The following is a 21,021-nucleotide window of genomic DNA, read 5'->3' on the forward strand; positions in this document are numbered from 1 at the left end:
AACGGATGTACGATATGTGAATGCCATCCTCCGACCGATAGTGCAACCATATCGGCAGCATATTGCCGAGGCATTCGTCTTTATGGACAACAATTCGCGCCCCCATCGTGCACATCTTGCAAATGACTTCCTTCAGGATAACGACATCGCTCGACTAGTGGTCAGCATGTTCTCCAGGCATGAACCCTATTGAACATGCCTGGGGACAGATTGAAAAGGGCTGTTTATGAACGACGTGACCCACTAACCACTCAGGGATCTACGCTGAATCGCCGATGAGGTGTGGGACAATCTGGACCAACAGTACCTTGATGAACTTGTCGATAGTATGCCACGACGAATACAGGCATGCATCAATGCAAGAGGACGTGCTACTGGGTGTCATAGGTACCAGTGTGTACAGCAATCTGGACCGCCACCTCTGAAGGTCTCACTGTATGGTAGTACAACATGCAATATGTGGTTTTCAAGAGCAATAAAAATGGGGGGAAACGATGTTTATGTTGATCTCTATTCCCATTTTCTGTACAAGTTCCACAACTCTCGGAACCAAGGTGATGCAGAACTTTTTTGATTTGTGTATATACTTCTCCGTTTTATTCAAGTTATTTTCGAAGACCGAAGAAATCGGGGCATACATGCATTTTCACATCACTAAAGTATCGTTACATGCTGTGAAAATGCTGTAATAGTATGGCATAGCTATATTTCCTCTTCTAAGTATTCTATCATCAGGTTAAAAAATCTGTTCCAATCAGCTTAATATCTGTTACGTCCTGCATCACAGGACCAGAATATTAAATTCATTTTTGACTCATGACGGAATGCTAAGATCTACCTCTGTCACAGGATGCCTCTTCACTTTTGAAGCTTCCTTAAAGTAACCAAATCGTTCGCCACATACCAAGTCCCTTAAGGTAACAGCACAGAGAAGTTGTTAGTATCAGGTTTATACCTGTAGCACTTTATAAATTAGGAAATATATCTGATTTTATTATGATGGTCATCTCTCCCCGTCTAGGTGGGAGATTGAAATTATGTTAAAAGATATCGCCGCAACAACAACAACAAAAAAAGCCTCATTACCACTCCAACTCCTAAATCATATCCGTGGCATCATGTCATAGATATCAAACTGATAGGTTAATTAAACTGATCAAGAGAGTCACTTTGCATGTTGAGTAATTTGTTTTCTGCGGTCGGATTACACTCGTCAGGTATCAAATGGGAATCCTTGGAGGAAATAAAATGTTCTTTTCGAGGAACACTATTGAGAACAGACATTTGAAGCTGACCGCTGAAGGAATCTACTGCTGGCAACATACATTTCACGTAAGGATCGCGCTATTAAAAACACGACCACAGTGACTATGTTCTATCGCCCTTCATAAGAAGTAGTCTTGGTTGTACAGGCATGAATAAGAGTTGCTGACGATATCCATATTAAAAACTACACATGGCTTATAAATCGAGATATGGTGTTACTTCCTAATGAAGTGGTTCTTCTACACAAATACCGCGACATTCAATACAGACGGTGTTCGCTGGGGTGTGTATTAACAGATCAAAAGTGTGGGTATACATCGCCAGTCGTGTAAGCTCGTAATAAAATCATCCTTATCACCGAATTTAGAGTGTTATTCAACTACGGAACGTGGTTTTAAGTGATATTTGCAACTCCGTCATGCCACTGATACATATTTACCACACTAACAAACAGTATTTGTAACGCCATCTATCTCGATGCCATGTAGACAGCAACAGAAGTCAACTCTGTAAACATGTCAACTCCCCATTGCAGATCCCTACACAATGGACTGTAAGTCAAATGAATGTGTAGAACTACCTGTTTCCAGACTTTGCGTTTCCATCAAGTGCAGCACTACATGAATCTGTAGACAGGGTCTCTGATGGGTCAGGCCAATACATGTAATTGTTTCCAGATTTCGGAGTTTACAATACATTCATTATTTGCACCACTCGCTGAGGCTCATATAGGTACAAAGCGACTGTTCTATGCTTTTCATGATCATCGTATCCGAAAATCATGCATGTGGATCATCAGGGGGAGGGGAGGTCTTGGTAGATTGGTATGTAAGACGCGCAAATATTCTCATAGAAAATCAAACAACACACGGGTTTGTCAGCAATATGACCATATATCAAAAATATTAAAAATGATATAAAATGGGTAAAATTCGAGGTATAATGATGAAAAATTCTTTGGAAATACATTAAATTGGGAGGAATATGAAGAAATATGTAAAATAGTGAAAACCTACAAAATTACGGAAATTGACTGAGAATAGAGAAAATGGGAGAAAAAATACCACGAAATGAGTGCTACCTGTGTGATCTGGACTGATGCTATATATACACACCTTAATAGTGGAAGGAGGAGGCATTCCATAGATGATGTGAAGGCGAAACGGTCATATTATCCTGCACATGAGCAATAAAACCTAACAATGGACCATAACTTCTTTGTGCAGGAAGAATGTTACCAAGGGCAGTAGTAACCTGCGATAAGACTGTTACATCTCCTCTGGCTACTGATCGCGGTGTCCATTTCCTTGTAAGATGTCATTTCCTTGCATGCATTTTAAGCTGCCGACGATCATTTTATAGGACTGCTGTGAACATATCATATTTTCTGAACCATAATAAAGTTTGAACCTTATAAACAGTAGGTGTCGTACATTTGATATCAAAAGTGTGCTTGTATTGATTGGCAAGGGGGTTCATAAATCAATCCCAAGGGGGTCATAAACCACTTGACAGAACAATACGTTACCGGAAAAGGGAGAAATCATAAATCAATCAAGTTTGCCCCTGAATGTATGCAGCCCACACTAACAACAAGCGCCCCTACTCACAGTCCTCCAACCACCTCGAGATTTTGACGATCTAAATTGCCAACTGGACATGATTTGGCACGATAACTCAGGAGGACACCCAAATACTCAACCAATTATTACCAAGCTGAACAACTGCTTGCATAAGAGCCAGAGATGGACCAACGCATTACTGATGTGCTCAATTTGTGAAACTCACTCTCTTGAATGAATCAACAAGTTTTCCTGAAATTGTAATCATTAGTTTGTCTGTAGACATACTTAACATCTATCGATTACCAGCCCATTCAGACAATTTCTTCTTTGTGGTGCGTCGCCGTTTCGTCGTTCTTGTCTTCGAGTGTGTGTAATAAAATCATCATGAAAACATTTCATACTGCTACTCTCTTGACAATGACTCTTTAGTGCCCACCAAGACAAATCATACCAAATGACGTATGGCAGTAAATTTTCTCACTGACCAATATGTGTCACTTGTGGTGACTCTTAATCATACAGCATGCAGCTGTAAAAAGTCGAGCGAAACAGCGTGGCTATTCATTAATAAAAGGCCGAAACTTTGTACTGTTAAACAATGTTGTTGAGTTTGATGAAAGCAGTCAAATCAATGTCTGTGGACTCTTTGAGCCATAACCTTTTGTCTGTTCAAATGGTTCAAATGGCTCTGACCACTATGGGACTTGACATCTGAGGTCATCAGTCCCCTAGAACTTAGAACTACTTAAACCTAACTAACCTAAGGACATCACACACACCCATGCCCGAGGCAGGATTCGAACCTGCGACCGTAGCAGCAGCGCGGTTCCGGACTGAAGCACCTAAAACCGCTTGGCCACTGCGGCCGGCCCTTTTGTCTGTCTTTTTTAAACTGTTTCTTTGTCTTCCCTTATTGTGTCCTATGTGCCATGTGTATCTGGTGTCTGTGGTCATGTCCGTTCGTTGTGTATCGTGTAGTGTAATGTGTGAGCTGCTCTTAACATGAAGTCGTCAAATAAAGTGTTCAGTAGTATGCAAGGTTGTCAGCACAAGTACGTATTCGGCGGAATTCACATGTGATAGAACTCTCAACAGGTTATGGGCTCAAGTATCAAGGTATCTAGATAACATTTGATCAAAACCGTTAAGAGATCTGGAATAAGGTGTCCTCACTTGAAGTCCAGGATATTGTTGTTCAAAAGAATCGTTTTACTCAACAAATATGGCAATGATAATTTGCCGACAGAGGTAGTTGAAAAAGAGGATTCCAAGGCCAAAGTTTAAATAATTCTTATTACTGCTCCATCTTCGTGCGGAGATGCAGAAGAAGAAAAAACGACAACGGACTTGTGGAAGAAACAGAAATTGTTGTTTGACAACTCTGGCAATAAAGAAGTTATTGACGAGCGAGGCGGCGCTGTGACTAGAACACTTGACTCGCATTCGGGAGGACGACGGTCCGGCTATCCTGATTTAGGTTTCCCGTGATTTCCCTAAATCACTTCAGGAAAATGCCAGGATGGCTCCTTTGAACGAGCGCGGCCGACTTCCTTCTCTATCCTTCCCTAACCAGATGGGACCGATGACTTCGCTGTTTGTTTCTCTCCCCTAAATCAACCCACCAACCAACCAAAGAAGTTATTTGCTGTAACTGTAAAAGCAAGGACTTTTAAAAAGTACGTGTCCTACAGTGAGGTTAATGATATCGAACAAAACAGTGCCTAAAATGTCTTGAGTGCAGTATTTTTAAGCGGTTCTTTTAACCCCTTGCCGTACCATTTAGTTCGACGAAGTCCGTGCGCAGGCGGTTTGAGACGACACGTGCGAAATGGGCCAGCGTGACGCGCGAAACAGTCTAAATACAAGCAGACATGCCGATACCTGTTATTCGGCTACACCTTTGTTTCGTGTGATGCTGCTCTGGCAGATATTTTAATTCCTGTTCCTTACCGTACTTCAAAATTTAAATGTTTACACATAAACAATACTTTAACAGGAATTTATCTTCGAGGGTCTCTTCAGGTGTGAGTTCTTCAGAAGGAATGTGATAACACGACATCTAAACGTAAATATTGTCAACAAAAAATGTAATTACAACAATAAATGCTCCACTTGAACGAATTCTAATAGGAAAATACCTGCAACTCTAAAAATTAATAGTCCTGCATTGCATAGTAGTTTCGAAATCACTGTGGTATATTTTTTTTCTTCTTCTTTTGGATATGGGCCGAACACTGCGCTTAGAGTCGAGGTGGTTATATTTAATCGCGGTAATTAACATAAGTTTTCTTTCTCTCACGGTGTATTGTTTCTTGGATAATGTATGTATTGAATGGAGCCACATCAAACACACACAAGAAATAAGTTTGCCCCTACATTCGTTTTCCACTAATGTGAGCCGTGGAGTTTAAGCCTACGTTTGGAACGCATTTGTTTCCACAAGTCGGACTCATCAACATTTGGCAAGCGCTTAATAGAAGGTATTGGTACTTTGATTCGGGTGCTAGTGTGCATTTCACGGCAAAATAAAAATTGGATGAAGAGTACAGTGAACAATGTTACAATGCTTAAAATTGAGGCTCCGAATCAGGCTTATATTCCACTGTTGTGATCTGGAGTAGGTGATTTAACATCCAGTAGTCGGAAAGACTTTCTATGACCAGCGTAAAAATGATTCTATCGGAGCACAAAATAGGCGAATATGCTCCTGTTTACAGGACTGACTGAAAAGTGGGGTATCTGCTGCCTCATTCTACCTTCCTCAGCGCCTTCAAAAATATTTCCAAACATTTTGGCACGTGAACGTATTCGTGCCCTTTTATAACATGCATCTCGCCTCACTCCTACAAGCTCCCCTAACTGTACCTCGCTCAACCTACTAGTCCAGTGGCCGCCAAACTTGTTTGCTGCAGACCAATACTGTCATTGTGGAGTGGCAACTCAGGCCGCGTTTGTTCCGATCTTGTTTATTAACCCTACATAAATAAGATTCGATGGGTAAACAGCTGTGCCCAGTGACAGTATTTTAAGTAGTAAAGGGGACAGTAATCAGTCGCACAAATATTTATTGCGTAACCAGATTTCGGCGACAGTGTGGCCATCTCCAGCGCAGTAAACGTAAGTTAAAACATTAAAACCACACCTATACTATAAACGCACATAATCACAACTGGACTATTCGTGTCAAGGTTAGAGTTCACACTCCCACTTAACCTCTGACAAGAGCAGTCCAGTTGGAACTATGTGCATATGTAAATGGTTTCAATATTGTAACGCAAATTTAGTGCACTGAAGACAGCCCACAGTGACCGATGTGAAATTAACATTATTTACAAGTGATTGCAGTACCCCTTATTATTTGACATAAATTAATATGCTGTGATCTCCCCATACACCAACTATATATAGTAAAGAGACGATAAGTTTGCCGCCGGCCCCCATGTTTAAAGTCGGCTCCATTCGGAACACTTGGTGCCGACTGTTCTCTGTTCCAGATTGCTGCTAGTCTCAGCGACCCCAAAGCTGTGACACTGTAATTGCCTGACCAAGTGTTATTGTGCTGTCTTGTTACCGGATGACTTATTAATAACAGCAATTGTGTTTATATTTAAATGCTTTATGAAATATGACTCACGATCACAACTGTCTATCAAATGTTTTGAATGCAATTTTCCTTCTACTCACGCACGTCCGTGACTTGCCAGGCAAACAATAAAACATTCTCCCTCTCACATACTCTATCCCTGGAGTGGTTGCGCTGCTTACCCCTCTGCCCATTGAGGTACCATCCAACGTGGCTAACCGCCGAATTCGCAAACGTCAATTATAATTAAGCACGTTTTAAAATACTATTTTTGTTTGTTACTCAACAGGAAAACTACGCACTTAAGAAGCTCTCAGCGTTTTTTTTTTTTTTTTAAATCAGCTGTTAGCTGCACATTATTATAAAATACATCAGAGTCGCTGGCTACGCGAATGCTTGATTCGGGCCACAGTTTGACGACTACACTACTAGTCCATCTTTGCCTTTTTAAGTTGCTCGTATTCATCCACTCCCACTGCCCAGTCTCACTCACTCATTCACATCAATTCATTTCCATTCTCTCTTTGTGTCTGACTGTCATTGTCTCCTGCCTCACACCCACAGCCTCCTTCGTTCTGTCCTACTACTATTCCTCCTTTCTTCTCTCATTGTCACTGTCTCCCTCTTGCTCTCTCTCATTGTTGTTTTTCACTCCTTCCCATTGCGGCCGTCTAATATCATTGTCACTTTTTTTAAAGACACTGTTTCTCATTACCAATGGCTCTCATCGAATTCCACTTTCTCCTCTTTATTCCCCTCCCACTGGCACTCTCTCTCTCTCTCTCTCTCTCTCTCTCTCTCACACACACACACACACACACACACACACACACACAGTGCCACTGACTCCTTCGCTCTATCCAAACAACAACCACTGTCTACTATCTTCCAGTATTTGCTGCTTTTCCGCCTCTTTCCCAATGCCACTGCCTCCTCTCTAAGCATAAAAAGCGCGAAATATGTTCGCATGCCAAAATTTTTGGGGAAATTTTTAAAGGTGCTCAGGAAGGCAGAATGAGGCAGTTGGTACTACTCTTTCCAGAGACAGTTTTTTTTTTAACAGGAGCACATTTGCCTTTCTTGTGCTTTGATGGGAGCATTTTCCGCTGGTTCCATTCTTTTCCCTGGTACAGCAGGGCACGTCACTCATATGAAAAGAACTTGATGACTCAGTACAATTCTGATAGTTTACTGAAAAGAAATTGAAATAACGCGAAACTAAATTTTCAACTTAGACACGATTTTACGATCACAAAAATTTTGCACGTTCTTCAGCACAATTTGTGGTTCGCAGATGAAAAAGGAGGCGAATATGAGTGACTCCTTGGTCGCATTTGTCCGTAACTGCTCCTTCACCGCAGATTACAAGTCGGTATACGAAGACATAAGCTTTGTGCTCTTGGAATACTCGACAGGTACCTACCATACTCGCTCGGTAGTCATGTTTTAATAAGGAATATCAAAATTTTGCTTATGTGTAAGATTAGTGGAAATGACCTTTAAGAGCCGGCCAGAGTGGTCGAGCGGTTCTAGGCGCTACAGTCTGGAACCGCGCGACCGCTACGGTCGCAGGTTCGAATCCTGCCTCGGGCATGGATGTGTGTGATGTCCTTAGGTTGGTTAGGTTTAAGTAGTTCTAAGCTCTAGGGGACTGATGACCTCAGAAGTTAAGTCCCATAGTGCTCAGAGCCATTTTTTTGACCTTTAAGACCCAGTGTGAGTGGCCGTCTTCCTTGCTTCCATACGTAGGTTTCTGTGCCCGACATCACTGGGAGCTTTCCTGTAAGCAGCATTTCATTGAAGATGTATGGCAGATCTAATGCTTCTGATGGTACACGTATGATCATGAGGTAAGAAATGTTTCAGTCTCGGGAGATTGCAGTGTTACGTGTAGAGAAATGTGTATGTGTTTGTTCAGACTGAGAATACTGTTATCTGCAACCCTGAGCGCTCGCACCTGTATGTCTGCGTGGCTGGCATTGTCAAAGCTTCACCCTCCTTTGCTGGACCTAAATTTGGACGGAACGCTCACAAAGAATTCTTCAAGGTGCAGTCCTCATCCCAACGTAATGTACTACATATAGTGAGCTTTCTGAACTAACAGTTGCTAAACAATTACACTACGCAGATGTTATGTTTCTCGTAGTCATTGTCCACATCCCCCCCAGGATATCTGACAGACTTCTGGAACACTGCTTAATAGCTGTCTCGTAAAAGAGGGGCTAGCAATATAATCTCGGAAATCGGAAGTAGTGGTATTTACTTGCTCTACAGATGATGTTGTACAGTTCCTGGAAACAACCCACAATTCACAACTGACGTGGTATTCTCACATCACACAGAAGTTCCTTTACTCAGTTTGTGCAACATTCATTGACCACAAATGTGAAAAGTCAAATATTAACAACATAAGCATAAAAACTGTATACATTGCCGCAATTTGTGCTGCGCGCAATATGGTCTGGGGGTTATAGCCATCGGCTGGCGTGATCCGGGTTGCCAGCTCAAATCCGATCACCAACAATAATTTGTTATATTTAGTATTTATCATTTCTAGGAGGTTCTGGAAATGTTTTATGTTCGCGTTAATAGCAGGAGACGCTACTGTTTCACCTGTACATTACTGTAGAAAAGGAACGTGCTTTTCAGTGCTAAGTGAGTACTTTATTGACAATGCTGCTTTCGGATTTTGACTCGGTGTTTACGACGCGCAAATACGTAGCGGCCTCAAATGATTAACATACTCAGCGATGGATCAAAAATAAGTAATCGATCGTTAGTGGATACTGTCTTCTTTTCCAGATCTTTGTCACATTGTTGCTTCCACAGCGAAAAGCGAACTCCCGGGAACAATGTTGAAAATTAGCCAAAGTGAAGACAGAGACTGGTGCAGCAGAAGCAGCCTGAGGGGCCATAAGGTCAGCTAACGGACGCAGCGAGTTACGTGACAGAACTGAAGACAGAAGGTCTTCAGAAGATAAAGACGTATGCGATGTGACCGAATTAATGTAGCACTATCCTTTTACGTTGAAGAGTGAGTAAAGTGTCAGAACCAATACGGCAGGGTCCTTACAATGAGACAGAATTAATTAAGCAAAGGCCTTTGGACTATACAGGTGTAAGAATTGGCACACGAAACAGGAGCAATGGGAGAGAAAGTAGTCTGGCGATTGGGGGATAGCTACGTCACGATAAGCCAATGAAGAGCTTAGGACGTAGTTAGAGACCGTGCAAGGAAAGACTTCGTATTCCCTCCACTCGGACTCAAAGATATCTGAAGAGGACAAGGGTAGTCAATTAGGGGATGAGAAACCCTCGACATTGACTAATGTCAGAGACAAGCTGGCTCGAAGGGGAAAAGGAGATAGCACTTTAGGACCGAGTGTCCACAGGCAGTCGATGGTCGCGAAGACGGCAGAGGGCAGTAACGGTGTCAGTCGTGAGAAGCAGTCGCGGACGGTCGCAACCAGCGTTACGGGCTGGAAGCTCTGCTGCTCCTCCTAAGATGTTACGCGAGGGTTCGAGTTAGCAGACAGAACGATGATGAACAGTCCAAGGCTCTGCGTAATGACTTCCCCTTCGAGGCAACTCAGCTAGGAAAGTCGTTTCTGTAACTGAGATTCGGTATGAAATGTTGAAGTAAAATTGTATCCGATCTTACATGTCCACCTCAGGAATTTAAGTCAGACAATCGAGTCTTCCTATCACTTCGGCCAACCGACTGAAATCCCTTTAGTACGGACGCGGTCACTCAGTACCTCGCAAAACCCACACTCAGGACATGACATCTGATTTCGTCGCGAGTACACTTTTGCTGTACGGAGAGACAACAATACTCATCTTTCGAAAATAATGTACAGCGTGACTCAGACAACAAAACAAATACACAGAGCTTCCGGCAAAAGACACAAATGGCGAAAGGCGCTTCCTTGTCCACAATTTCACTGCATCTTACCATCACATAAACTTCCCCAGTCGTCTCCACAAGATATAAGGTATGGGCTTCCCAATTTTTTTTTATGAGACTCAACATCGGAATGTGACTGGCTTGGTGGTTAAAGTGTAACTTTGTGCAAGAGACAGAAACAACAGTTTGCTTTGCTTTGTTTTGTTTGTTCCAAACTGACGTAACAGAAGACAGCCCAAAAACAGACACGTCGAGAAAGGCCTACAACAGACACTATACAGAAACGGAGGCCCAAACTAAAAATTAAATGGCCTTCACCACATTGCTTTGACGGATAAAAAGTTAAACGCGGCCGACAGCCCGTGCGTCATTTGCTAAAATGGCCGACAACCCGGACGACAAACCCAAGCGGAAATGAAAACGGCTAAAAAATTAGCATCCCGTCAGGAAGTGGCGGACAGTTAAAACTGTACAAAGTGGCGGGGGAGCGCTACTTATCAAATGACGATGGCTAAAACGGCAGTGTCCAATACGCAACCTAGTAAAAATGACCACCTCGCGGCGGGAGGGCCAAGAGGAGGTTGTCCAAGCTGCTGGTTCAAATGGCTCTGAGCACTATGGGACTTCTGCTAAGGTCATCAGTCCCCTAGAACTTAGACCTACTTAAACCTAACTAACCTAAGGACATCACACACATCCATGCCCGAGGCAGGATTCGAACCTGCGATCGTAGTGGTCGCACGGTTCCAGACTGTAGCGCCTACAACCGCTCGGCCACCCTGGCCGGCCAAGCTGCTGGGACAGGCTTAATAACCCGGAGCTTATTCCCATGAAGGGAGGACCAATGGCGACAGACGGCAACACATCATTGGAGGGAATTAGGATTTAGTCGGCTGAGGTACGAGGACTGCAGCTTTGTCAGCAGCTTCGTTTCCTGGTAGACCGACATGACCAGGAACCCACATAAACATCTCAGTTGCTCCACCAAGAACGAGCAAGTGACCGTTTTCCTAGACCCGTTGCACTAAGGGATGGGCGGTGTACAGCGCACATAGACTTTGAAGGGCGCTGAGATAGTCTGAGCAGAGGACACAATTGAAAAAGCTCTGTCGCCGGATGTACTCCGTGACCTGACACAGGGCGAAGAGTTCGGCTGTAAATACTGAGTAGTGTGCCGCAAGCCGATATAGAAAGGCGTGGCCGCCAGTGACGAAGGTACACCCGGCACCCGTGCGAAGGTCGTGAAACTGAAGGTAACGGAGCGAGACTGGAGTAGTGTCCTTAGGAAGCGAATGAAGGGCAGGATTAACACGGGCCGCTTCAGGAAGCAAAGGTGGTGGAGAGTTCACACCCACCGGGAAAGTGTGAAGATAAGCCGCCATAGAAAGTGGACTCCAGGAGATAATAGAAAAGAGGAACACGCCTCATACTGGTGATCAAAGGAATTACTAAAGGAAGCGGCATAGGATGGGTGGACAAGCAATTCAGACAAACGAAATGCAATCTGCTGAGGAGGAAGTCTTGGCGATGGACAGTGGTAGTTCAGCAGCTTCAGCTTACAGACTCTCAACTGCGCTAGTGTAAATGGCGCCAGTGGCCGAATGAATACCACGACGTTGGATAGTGTTGAGAAGGCGTAAGAGGGACGGACGTGCAGACGTATGAACAAAGCATCCATAGTCGAGTTTCGAACGGATAAGGGACCAGTAAAAACGAAGGAGGGTGGTTCACCTGCACCCCAGAAAGTACCATTAAGGACAACATTAAGGACAACATTAAGGACAACATTAAGGACAAGTACGACACTGACGGACCGTGTACACCAGAATGCCACGCAAGACACATGCGAGGACAAAGAGTGTTTCCTATCAAGCATGAGCCCCAGGATTTCCGTAGTTTCAACTAACGGAAGGGCAACAGGCCCAAGATGTAAGGATGGTGGAGAAACCACTAGCGTCGCCAGAAATTCATACAGACGATTTTGCCAATGGAAAAGCGAAATCCATTGTCGATGCTCCAGGAGTGAAGACGATCAAGGCATCGCTGAAGACGGCGCTCAGTGAGATACGTCCGTGGAGAACTGCAACAAATGGTAAAATCGTCAACAAAGAGGGAGCCGGAGATGCCCGGCGGGAGACAGGCCATTATAGGGTTAATGGCGATAGCAAAGAGGACGACGCTCAGGACGCAACCCTGAGGCACACAGTTTTCCTGGGTAAAGGTGTACGACGAGGCAGAACCCACACGCACCTTGAAAACTCGGTATTTTAAAAATTCCTGAAGGAAACAGGGCATGCGGCCACCGAAGCCCGACGAGCACAGAGTAAGGATGACACCAGTTCTCCAGCAGGTGTCGTAGGCCTTCTCCAAATCGAAAAACACGGACACAGGCTGGGATTTACGCTGAAAACCATTCATTCATGACGTGGGTGGACAAAATAACGAGATGGCCAACTGCAGAACGCAGCGCTCGAAATCCACACTGTGCGGTCGTCAGTAAACTGCGAGACTCGAGCCACCATGTCAGCTGCGCGTGGATCGTACGTTGCATCACATTGCAAACACAGCTGGTGAGAGAGATTGGGCGGTAGCTGGAAGGAAGGTTTCTGTCCTTACCGGGCTTAGGTATGAGTATGACAGTGGCGTCACGCCATCGTCCGGGAAATGTGCGCTCTATCGAGATGTGGTTGTATGTATTAAGCAGAGACTGCTTGCTTGCAAGAGAAAGGTGTTGCAACAACTAAATGTGGACAGCATCTGGCCCTGGAGCGGAGGATCGGGATAAACTGAGAGCATGATCTAGCTCCCTCATAATAAAGGCGGCATTGTAGCATCACGAGTCTGAGAAGAGAAGGGTGGGGGAAGGCAGGGTGATAGTGGGAAGAGCTCAAAACTTCCGCAAAATGCCGGCCCAAGGTGTTTGAGATAGCAATAGGGTCCACGATGACATTGGCTGCTACTGTCTGGCCGGAAATTGGCAAATGGATCTTGGTCCCAGATAGCCGTCGCAAGTTGGCCCACACGACAGAGGAAGGGGTGGAACTGCTAAAAGAACTGGTGAATGAAATCCAGCTACTTTTATTGCTATCCCGAAGAACGCGACTGCACTTTGCACGCATCTGTTTATAACGAATGCAGTTTGCCATCGTAGGATGATGGTTAAAAACGCGGAGAGCACGTCTCCGTGCGCGAAGTGCGTCGCGGCATGCCTCTGTCCACCAAGGGACTGGGACACGGTGTGGTAAAGATTAAGTGCGAGGAATGGAACGTTCTGCAGCAGCAGGGATAACGTTTGTGACATATTCCCCCTGGTCAAGACAACTGGGGAAGTCTTGTGCTTCGAAGGTCGCCAGGGAGGAGTAAAACCTCCAGTCAGCCTTCGTAAGCTGCCATTTTGGTGTAAACGCAGGTGGGGTACGAGTCAGCAAAAGGGTATCACACGCGGAAATGGTCGCTCAAGTAGGTGTCAGAAAGAACGGACCACTCAAGGCAATGGGCAAGCTAGGCAGTGCGGAAGAATAGGTCCAAATGGGAATAGGCGTGTGAGGAGTCAGACATGAATGTGGGTGCTCCATTATTAAGGAAGAGGTTGAGTTAATTAAGATCAGCCAAGGGGGGCACCTCTCTGACAGGTTCTGGGAGAACCCCAAATGCGATGATGTGTATAAAAATCACCGAGTGGCAGAAATGGGAGAGGTAACAGCCCTATAAGCTGAAGGAAGTCTGCTCTGGTGGCATCGAATGACGGGGGACATAAATGGTACAGAGGGAAACCGTGGGTGGGGTAGGAAAAGGCGAACTGCAACAGCTTAAAGATGGGTAGTCAGGGAGATGGGTCGGCTATGAACGTCATCCCGTATGAGCAGCATGACGCCTCCACGAGATGGAATGCCGACCTCGGGGGGATGGTCAAAACGAACCGGGAAGAAATGTGAAAGCTCAAAGTGGTCGTAAGGACACAATTTTCTTTCCTGAAGGCACAGTACAAGGGGACACTGCGATGCTAAAAGCAGCCGTAAATCCTGTAGGACCGAAGGCTGCGAACGTTCCATTGGAGGAGAGTCATGATGAGAAAGAAATGAAGGGCTGTCCCCTCGGTGGCTGCCGAATGACAGCCTACGAAGATTCGCTGCTACAGGGCACAGAAGCAGGACGATCCTGCTCCATGAGGTCCACAGAAGCATCGGCTTGCTTGTGCTGTCAGTCTGTTGAGTCCAACTCAGAGAAACGTTGGTGGTGCGCACCAGCAACATAGAGGCTGAGCATGCTGAGGTATCATGTCGCAACAGTGTCGAAGAGTATCTTCGAGTCAGTGAAGGAGAAGACTGTTTGCCTTTGGTGGACTTCTTCGAGCCTGTCCAGTTAGTAGACGAAAAATTAGCTGTTGTTTGGCTCGAGGGACGTAGGCAGTCTTCCCGGGACTACTACTCCTGTCCTTTCCGACCTACCAGTTTCGTAAATAGTGGCTTCACCCCTTGAGGCGAGAGTTTGATGGCTTGTTGTACAGCTCGACGGGGGGAATGGCGATGCTACCTTGTCACTGGGCGATTTCACAAGCTCGGAGCTGCATTTGAGGTCGAATCTCTGTGTGGCCATGTTCTTCATGGAGAGAGAGATAACAAGAACAGAACTACAAGTGTCAGACGGGAGAACGCAGGATTTTGCGCCTAGCAAATAACTTGCGAGCGAGTGGGTAAGGAACTTTTTCCTTTATCCGAATCTCCTAGACAGCTCACTCATCAAGATACACGGGACAATCCCGAGAGGAGGCGGCATGGCCGCCATTGCAATTGATACAGCGAGTAGAAGGAGGCGGACAATCTCCCTCGTGTGCATCCCTACCACAGGTTACACATTTGGCTGTGTGTCGACAAGACGGTCTAGTGTGGTTGAAACGATGACACTGGCAGCAGCACATCGGGTTCAGAATGTATGGACGGACTCTGACAATTTCATAGCCTGCTTTGAGCTTGGACGGCACCACCACCCAATCAAAGGTGAGGAAAAGAGTGCGGGTGGGCATTAAGCAGGAATGTACCTTTTTCATTACACGATGGGCGGCAATGACACCCTGATCAGAGAGGTAACATTGGATTTCGGCTTCGGCTAGACCGTCGAGCACCCTGGTGTAAATTACACCACGGGAAGAATTCAAAGTTCTATGGGCCTCGACACGAACAGTGTAGCCGTGGAGAAGCGAGGCAGCAAGCAGTTGTTGTGCTTGAGAATCAGAAGTTGTCTCCAAAAGCAAGAGCAGGATTTCACGCCGCCACCAATGGCATCAACATCTTTCTGAATAATAAACGGATTTACCGTTGCCAAGAACTGACTGTCTTGAGTATGTGAAACCATGAGGAGCGGTGGTGCAGCTTTGAATCGTTAGCCCCATTCCCTTTACGTTGATTGTGAAGGTGATTGGCTCATTGCAAGAAAATCCGCCATGATAATCAGTGTCTCCGATGGAGCGCGCCTTCCGACTGGAGGTCCCCTCCACATGGAGGCGCACGCACCCGCCTTAGGTGAACACCTGGCAGAGGGACTAATCGGCAACATGTGAAGGTAGCAGCTCAGGCAAACACGCCTCCGTGTGCCTGGCCTGGACCAGGAGATATGTACGAACCCTATCTGTCGAGCTGTGACTGAGAATTACGCGTCAGACGCTTGGGCCGGCTGTCAGGAGCGCACAGGGAGGAAGAAGAAAAAGAGGAATCTCAAACGCCGAAGCAGAGGAACAAGACTTGACGGGAAACAAAGAAAGGAAAAGAGAAAGAAAAACGGCGGTGAGACTATTCTTATGTCAGTGACAGACAATGCGAAACATTCCCAACAACAACGCAGACATGTTCTCCAAGGGAGGGGAATAAGAATAGCAAGGGGTTAGACATAGAGACATGGAGCGCGGAAGGGGATGCAAAGGCTGGCGCCCCGTAGTAGCCAAGCACGAACCCGCCAAAGTATGACGACCACCCTGGGAGATGAAGACACAGTAATTCCAGTATCTTCGTACAATCAATATCATCCTTGCTCCCCCCCCCCCCCAAAAAAAAGAAAGAAACCTCACAAAATAATGACTGACTTTTTACAAGACTGTGGCCTACACATACAGCTATCAGCCTCTTTAAGTTTCTCTGTATGTACCGACACAAATTTTCTGTAATTATCCGATCCACAACTAATATAGTATGGCGTCGGCAGGGTGGCATATCAAATGACAATAAACTGAAAATAATACAAATTAACATTTCGTTGATGCCTAAGGAAGGAATATCACTTACTTTAGCCACACTGTACTGTGAGTCACAACTGGTTTCAGTTCCAGCTTGTTAGTTATCTGCTTTACCCATCTAATCTCCGTTATTCTTCAGTAACACTGCATTGATACTTTTCTTCGGGCAGGTACCACAATCTGTTAATATTTTCCGTCTTCATATTTATTTGCAACATTGGTCAGGGCGGAGGCACGAGGCACCGACCCATGCACCCATAAGCATATGGCGGGCAAACATGAAATTATGTACGCGTGGCTACCCATTTTCCCGGCATATGCCGCAGGCCACACAGCTTAGCCAATAGTGCAAAATGAACAATACTTACAGAGCGAGGTGGGAACGTTATCATTTAATTATAGGACGTTTTCACAACTTTGATTAAAAGTCACGCGATGAACTTACAACTGCAACACAATTAGTAAATTCATGCACGCAAAAGGCTTCATCCATCGGTATGAATTCGGTACGCTTGCCGCTCGCTGTGTGCCGTGTGTGTTGCCCACCTTCCGGCCAGTTGTCGAAGACGGTCTGCGCGATGTCGCCGGCCGAGTCGCTCGGGCTGAACAGGAACTCCTTCGTCTTGCCGCTGACCAGTATGAGCCGCAAGTTGATCTGCAACACGAGCGAGAAAACGAATGTGGAGCGCAAGTACGCAAAAGTGAATCGGAGAATTCAAAGAGTACACAAATTTAAGGCTTCCATAAACTTTCTAACCGTGGACCCTTTACCTCCTGAACTGGCCCACCTGCTCTTTTGACACTACAACTCAATTCTGTAGTTTAATGGCAGTCACTGTTAAAATAACTGTTTGATATCTACGTAAGCTCCAATACTTGCTTCACGTAGTGCATTCTTTTTTATTAAAAAAACTACAGCAGATTTGGGCCTATTGTTCATGTTTGGATTTCTTTAGAACTAATTTTGGCAATCCTGACAACGTCTTCAGTGCGTACTAAGAATAACATTTTCAGATTAAGAGATATAAAATGTTGATATCAATATTTTAATCATCACACGAACGGATTCCCAAAAAATTGTATAAGATGTGGTAAAAGTATTTTACAATCTTTATCATTACATCCTTCCAATATTATGCACCTATATAAATCACCTTGCATCATGTAAATGGACCTCATAGTACAATTGGAAAAAATCGCTCATGTCGCTGGATAGGCTAAGGGTGCACCACGTCAGGCACCGTGGGACCACGTCAGACATGAAGCGATGTTCACACTGGCCTGACGTATAGCAATATTAAACAACTGCTTCGTGAGTATTGCATTTCCCGATTGTTTTGAACCTGCAACCATGAATGTATCCCGTGTTTTTGACATGCTGGAAGAAGAAATGGCTGCTCTGTATATTACATCCATTTGCTCGTCTTGAGAATGGGTGCATCCTATCAATATGGGGCGAGACGAATTCGGGGAGTTCCAAAATTTACTGCCTCACCTAATAGAACGTAAAGAGCGGTTTAAGTGATATTCCAGAATGACAAAAACTGAATTCTATCATCTCTTGAGCTTGGTTAGTCCGATAATAGAGAAACGCTCCACGCAACTCAGGGAAAACATTCCGGCTGAGAATCGTCTTTCTGTTTGCTTGAGGAAAGTGTTGATGCATTATTTTATTATATATCACAGTGACATTTTGTAATTTTAATTGATTTTCTTTTCATAAGGTGTGTTTTATTATACATCAAATGGTTCAAATGGCTCTGAGCACTATGGGACTTAACATCTGTGGTCATCAGTCCCCTAGAACTTAGAACTACTTAAACCCAACTAACCTAAGGACATCACACACATCCATGAACGAGACAAGATTCGAACCTGCGACCGTAGCGGTCGCGCGGTTCCATACTGAAGCGCCTAGAACCGCTCGCCCACCAGCGGCCGGCTTTTATACATCAGAAAAATAATTACAAATTAGGAAAGTATTCTTGCTCTTTCTCCTGCCAAGTGTAGGAGAACGTTGACTCCGTTGTGCAGTCCAAGACGTGTTCAGATTGCCGAGGAGATGGTCTTGAGGAGGACTGATGGAATGATGATGGATTTCTATTAAGAGTATTGTGGTAACCAGAGTTCACCTGAAATGAGCTCCCATTTGCAGCTTGCAACGCTGCCCCCAAAACAATGTTCCTCACTTGCATCTTCACTCTGATTTGTTCATCAGGACCCAATTTTTTCACATTTTCGCCAAGCCGAGGAGAAGACGTTCGCATTCGTCGTCTACGTTGTTACTTGATGCAGCAGGTGCACTTTGCTGAAGTACTTGGTAGCGCAAGCGTTGGTTATCTTTCATAAATGTAACCATTTCTTGTACGGATGACAGCAAACGTTTTTTTCCAACATACGGCCTTACGGGCTTCGCTGAAGGTTGAGTAAAACTTGTTGGACAATCTGACACGTTGGCCGTGGGACTGTCGATGGCCTCCGCCATTGTAGGGACTGCACTTTGCAATAGGTCGTTTCTTGGTGGGTTAGATTGGGCACTTTCTGACGAGACCAACTGTGAGTCTGTTTCATCAATCGGACATAAGTCAATCTCTTCCCGCGTTCCATTATAATCTTCATTATTGGGGCTGTGTTATGTATGAGGCGGAACTATGAGCCTCATGGAGAATGGGTGACCCAGATGAGTCACGAAATTTGACTCTTAGTCTGATCACGAGGTGTGGCCATTAACTGCACGCGTTGATCACGTAGGCTGACGGGGGATCAATGAACTATACTTGACGGGATGTATCTGGAACATCTTAGGTGATTAGAAAGTTAGTAGACAGGGATACAATTAAATACTTAGCTTTAATTCAGCATCAGCGGTGAACGTCGATCTTGACTTTGTACAATAATATTTACAAGTGCAGTTATAGACTGAACTGCGAATACTTCTTTACAATTCTGATTGCTTCACACATATAGCGACTGACTTAGCTGAAGGCTATGCTAACTAGCGTCTCTGCAAATGAGACCTCTGAAGCTATAACAAGTGAACCATTCCTATTCAAGCCGGCTGTAGAACTGGGCAGTGCGCTAGCTTGTCTCATCAAGACCAGCCGAGTGGCGGCGCTCGGTCTGCTAGCGTCGACAGTGGCGACTCGCGGATCCGATGTGTAATGACGGACCGCGGCCGATTTGAAGCCTACAACCTAGCAAATGTGGTGCCTTGCGGTGACACCACAGGCGGTCTTCCGCATTTCCTCGAGTTTTTCTTGTTACGAGAGCTGGATTGAAAAAGGCCAATTCATCTTCAAATTTCCATTTGCTCAAACTCTTTGCTTCCCGATCTGATTTTATGGCTCTGCGGTGTTTAGCCTGGATGTACGCATTCCGTAGTTTATTCCAATTGTCTTTACATTCATTACCTAGAACACAGAAATTAGTTTAGAATTCTAGGTTTATCTTTAGTTATCTATTAGTTATTCATTTATTCTCCTTTGGTGCCCAAAGACAATACAAGATCGCCTAGTTGCCAAAGGACAACGTAAAGAGTAATACTTCGATAATTGGGCTTTTTTCACTGATCACAGGTACGTAGCAACTGGAGATTCTTAGAGAAAACTGGCTTTTTCTTTTCGGATTGGACTTTCAACTATTGGAGAAATAGTTAAAGAGTGTTGCGAGGTAATTTGGAAAACTCTACAACCGATATACATGCCAGAACCAAAGAAAGACGATTGTAAACAGATCGCCAAGGATTATGATGGTAAGTGGAATTATCCACACTGCACAGGAAGGAACTTTGGACGGCGAGCACGTTCAAATCCGATGTCCGGCTGGTGCTCGTTCATTGTACTATAACTACAAAGGCACATATTCCATTGTTTTATTGGTTTTGGTAGATGAAAATTGCAAATTCACTCTTGTTGACGTTAGAGCTCACGGCAAAAGTAGCAGGAGGGACTTTTGAGCGATCTGAGATGGGGAAAAGATTTGAAAGCAACAAATATGCCGTTTCACAAGACAAAGAGCTACTACCTGCAATGGAGAAGCAGCCACTTAAAGTGACGAAGAGAAGGTATACAACTACCGCCTTTCAAGAGCTCGACGGACTGTAGAAAACGCGTTCGGAATTCTAGCAGGGCGCTGGAGCATATTTCCAAAGCCTTTTGAAACTAAACCAGAAACTGCTGATATAATAGTTTTAGCTTCCACCTGTCTACACAACACGCTTCGGAATACATCAACCAATATTTCTCCTTTCAAGGAACAAATCCGAATGGAAAGTGAACACATTCATGGTGTAGCCAACCTCGAACTCATTCGTAGAAATTTCGTGAGAGAAGCGGCCTTCACCAAAGTTCAAAATGTACTTCGTTTCTGATTATGGTCAGCAAGTTGTCCCTGGCAATGGCTCTCCATTCGAAAGGGTAGAGTTGCTCCGTGACACGTCCAGCATTATTTGTTTAATAGGCGCATTCGTTATAAC

General features: G+C 44.8%; 1 protein-coding gene and 1 pseudogene across 1 annotated transcript in view; one reads left to right on the plus strand and one right to left on the minus strand.

The window, feature by feature from the left end:
* LOC126198956 (ubiquitin-like protein 3) overlaps nucleotides 1–21,021 on the minus strand; it is a 494,344-nt gene that overhangs the window by 59,439 nt on the left and 413,884 nt on the right. Inside the window, exon 2 of the mRNA XM_049935605.1 lies at nucleotides 17,094–17,202. Coding sequence (XP_049791562.1) covers nucleotides 17,094–17,202 — 109 coding nt within the window. The remainder of the gene's footprint in view (nucleotides 1–17,093; nucleotides 17,203–21,021) is intronic.
* Nucleotides 710–883, plus strand: LOC126199972 (U2 spliceosomal RNA; annotated as a pseudogene).

Source organism: Schistocerca nitens, chromosome 8, assembly GCF_023898315.1.
Source record: "Schistocerca nitens isolate TAMUIC-IGC-003100 chromosome 8, iqSchNite1.1, whole genome shotgun sequence".
Lineage (NCBI taxonomy): Eukaryota > Metazoa > Arthropoda > Insecta > Orthoptera > Acrididae > Schistocerca > Schistocerca nitens.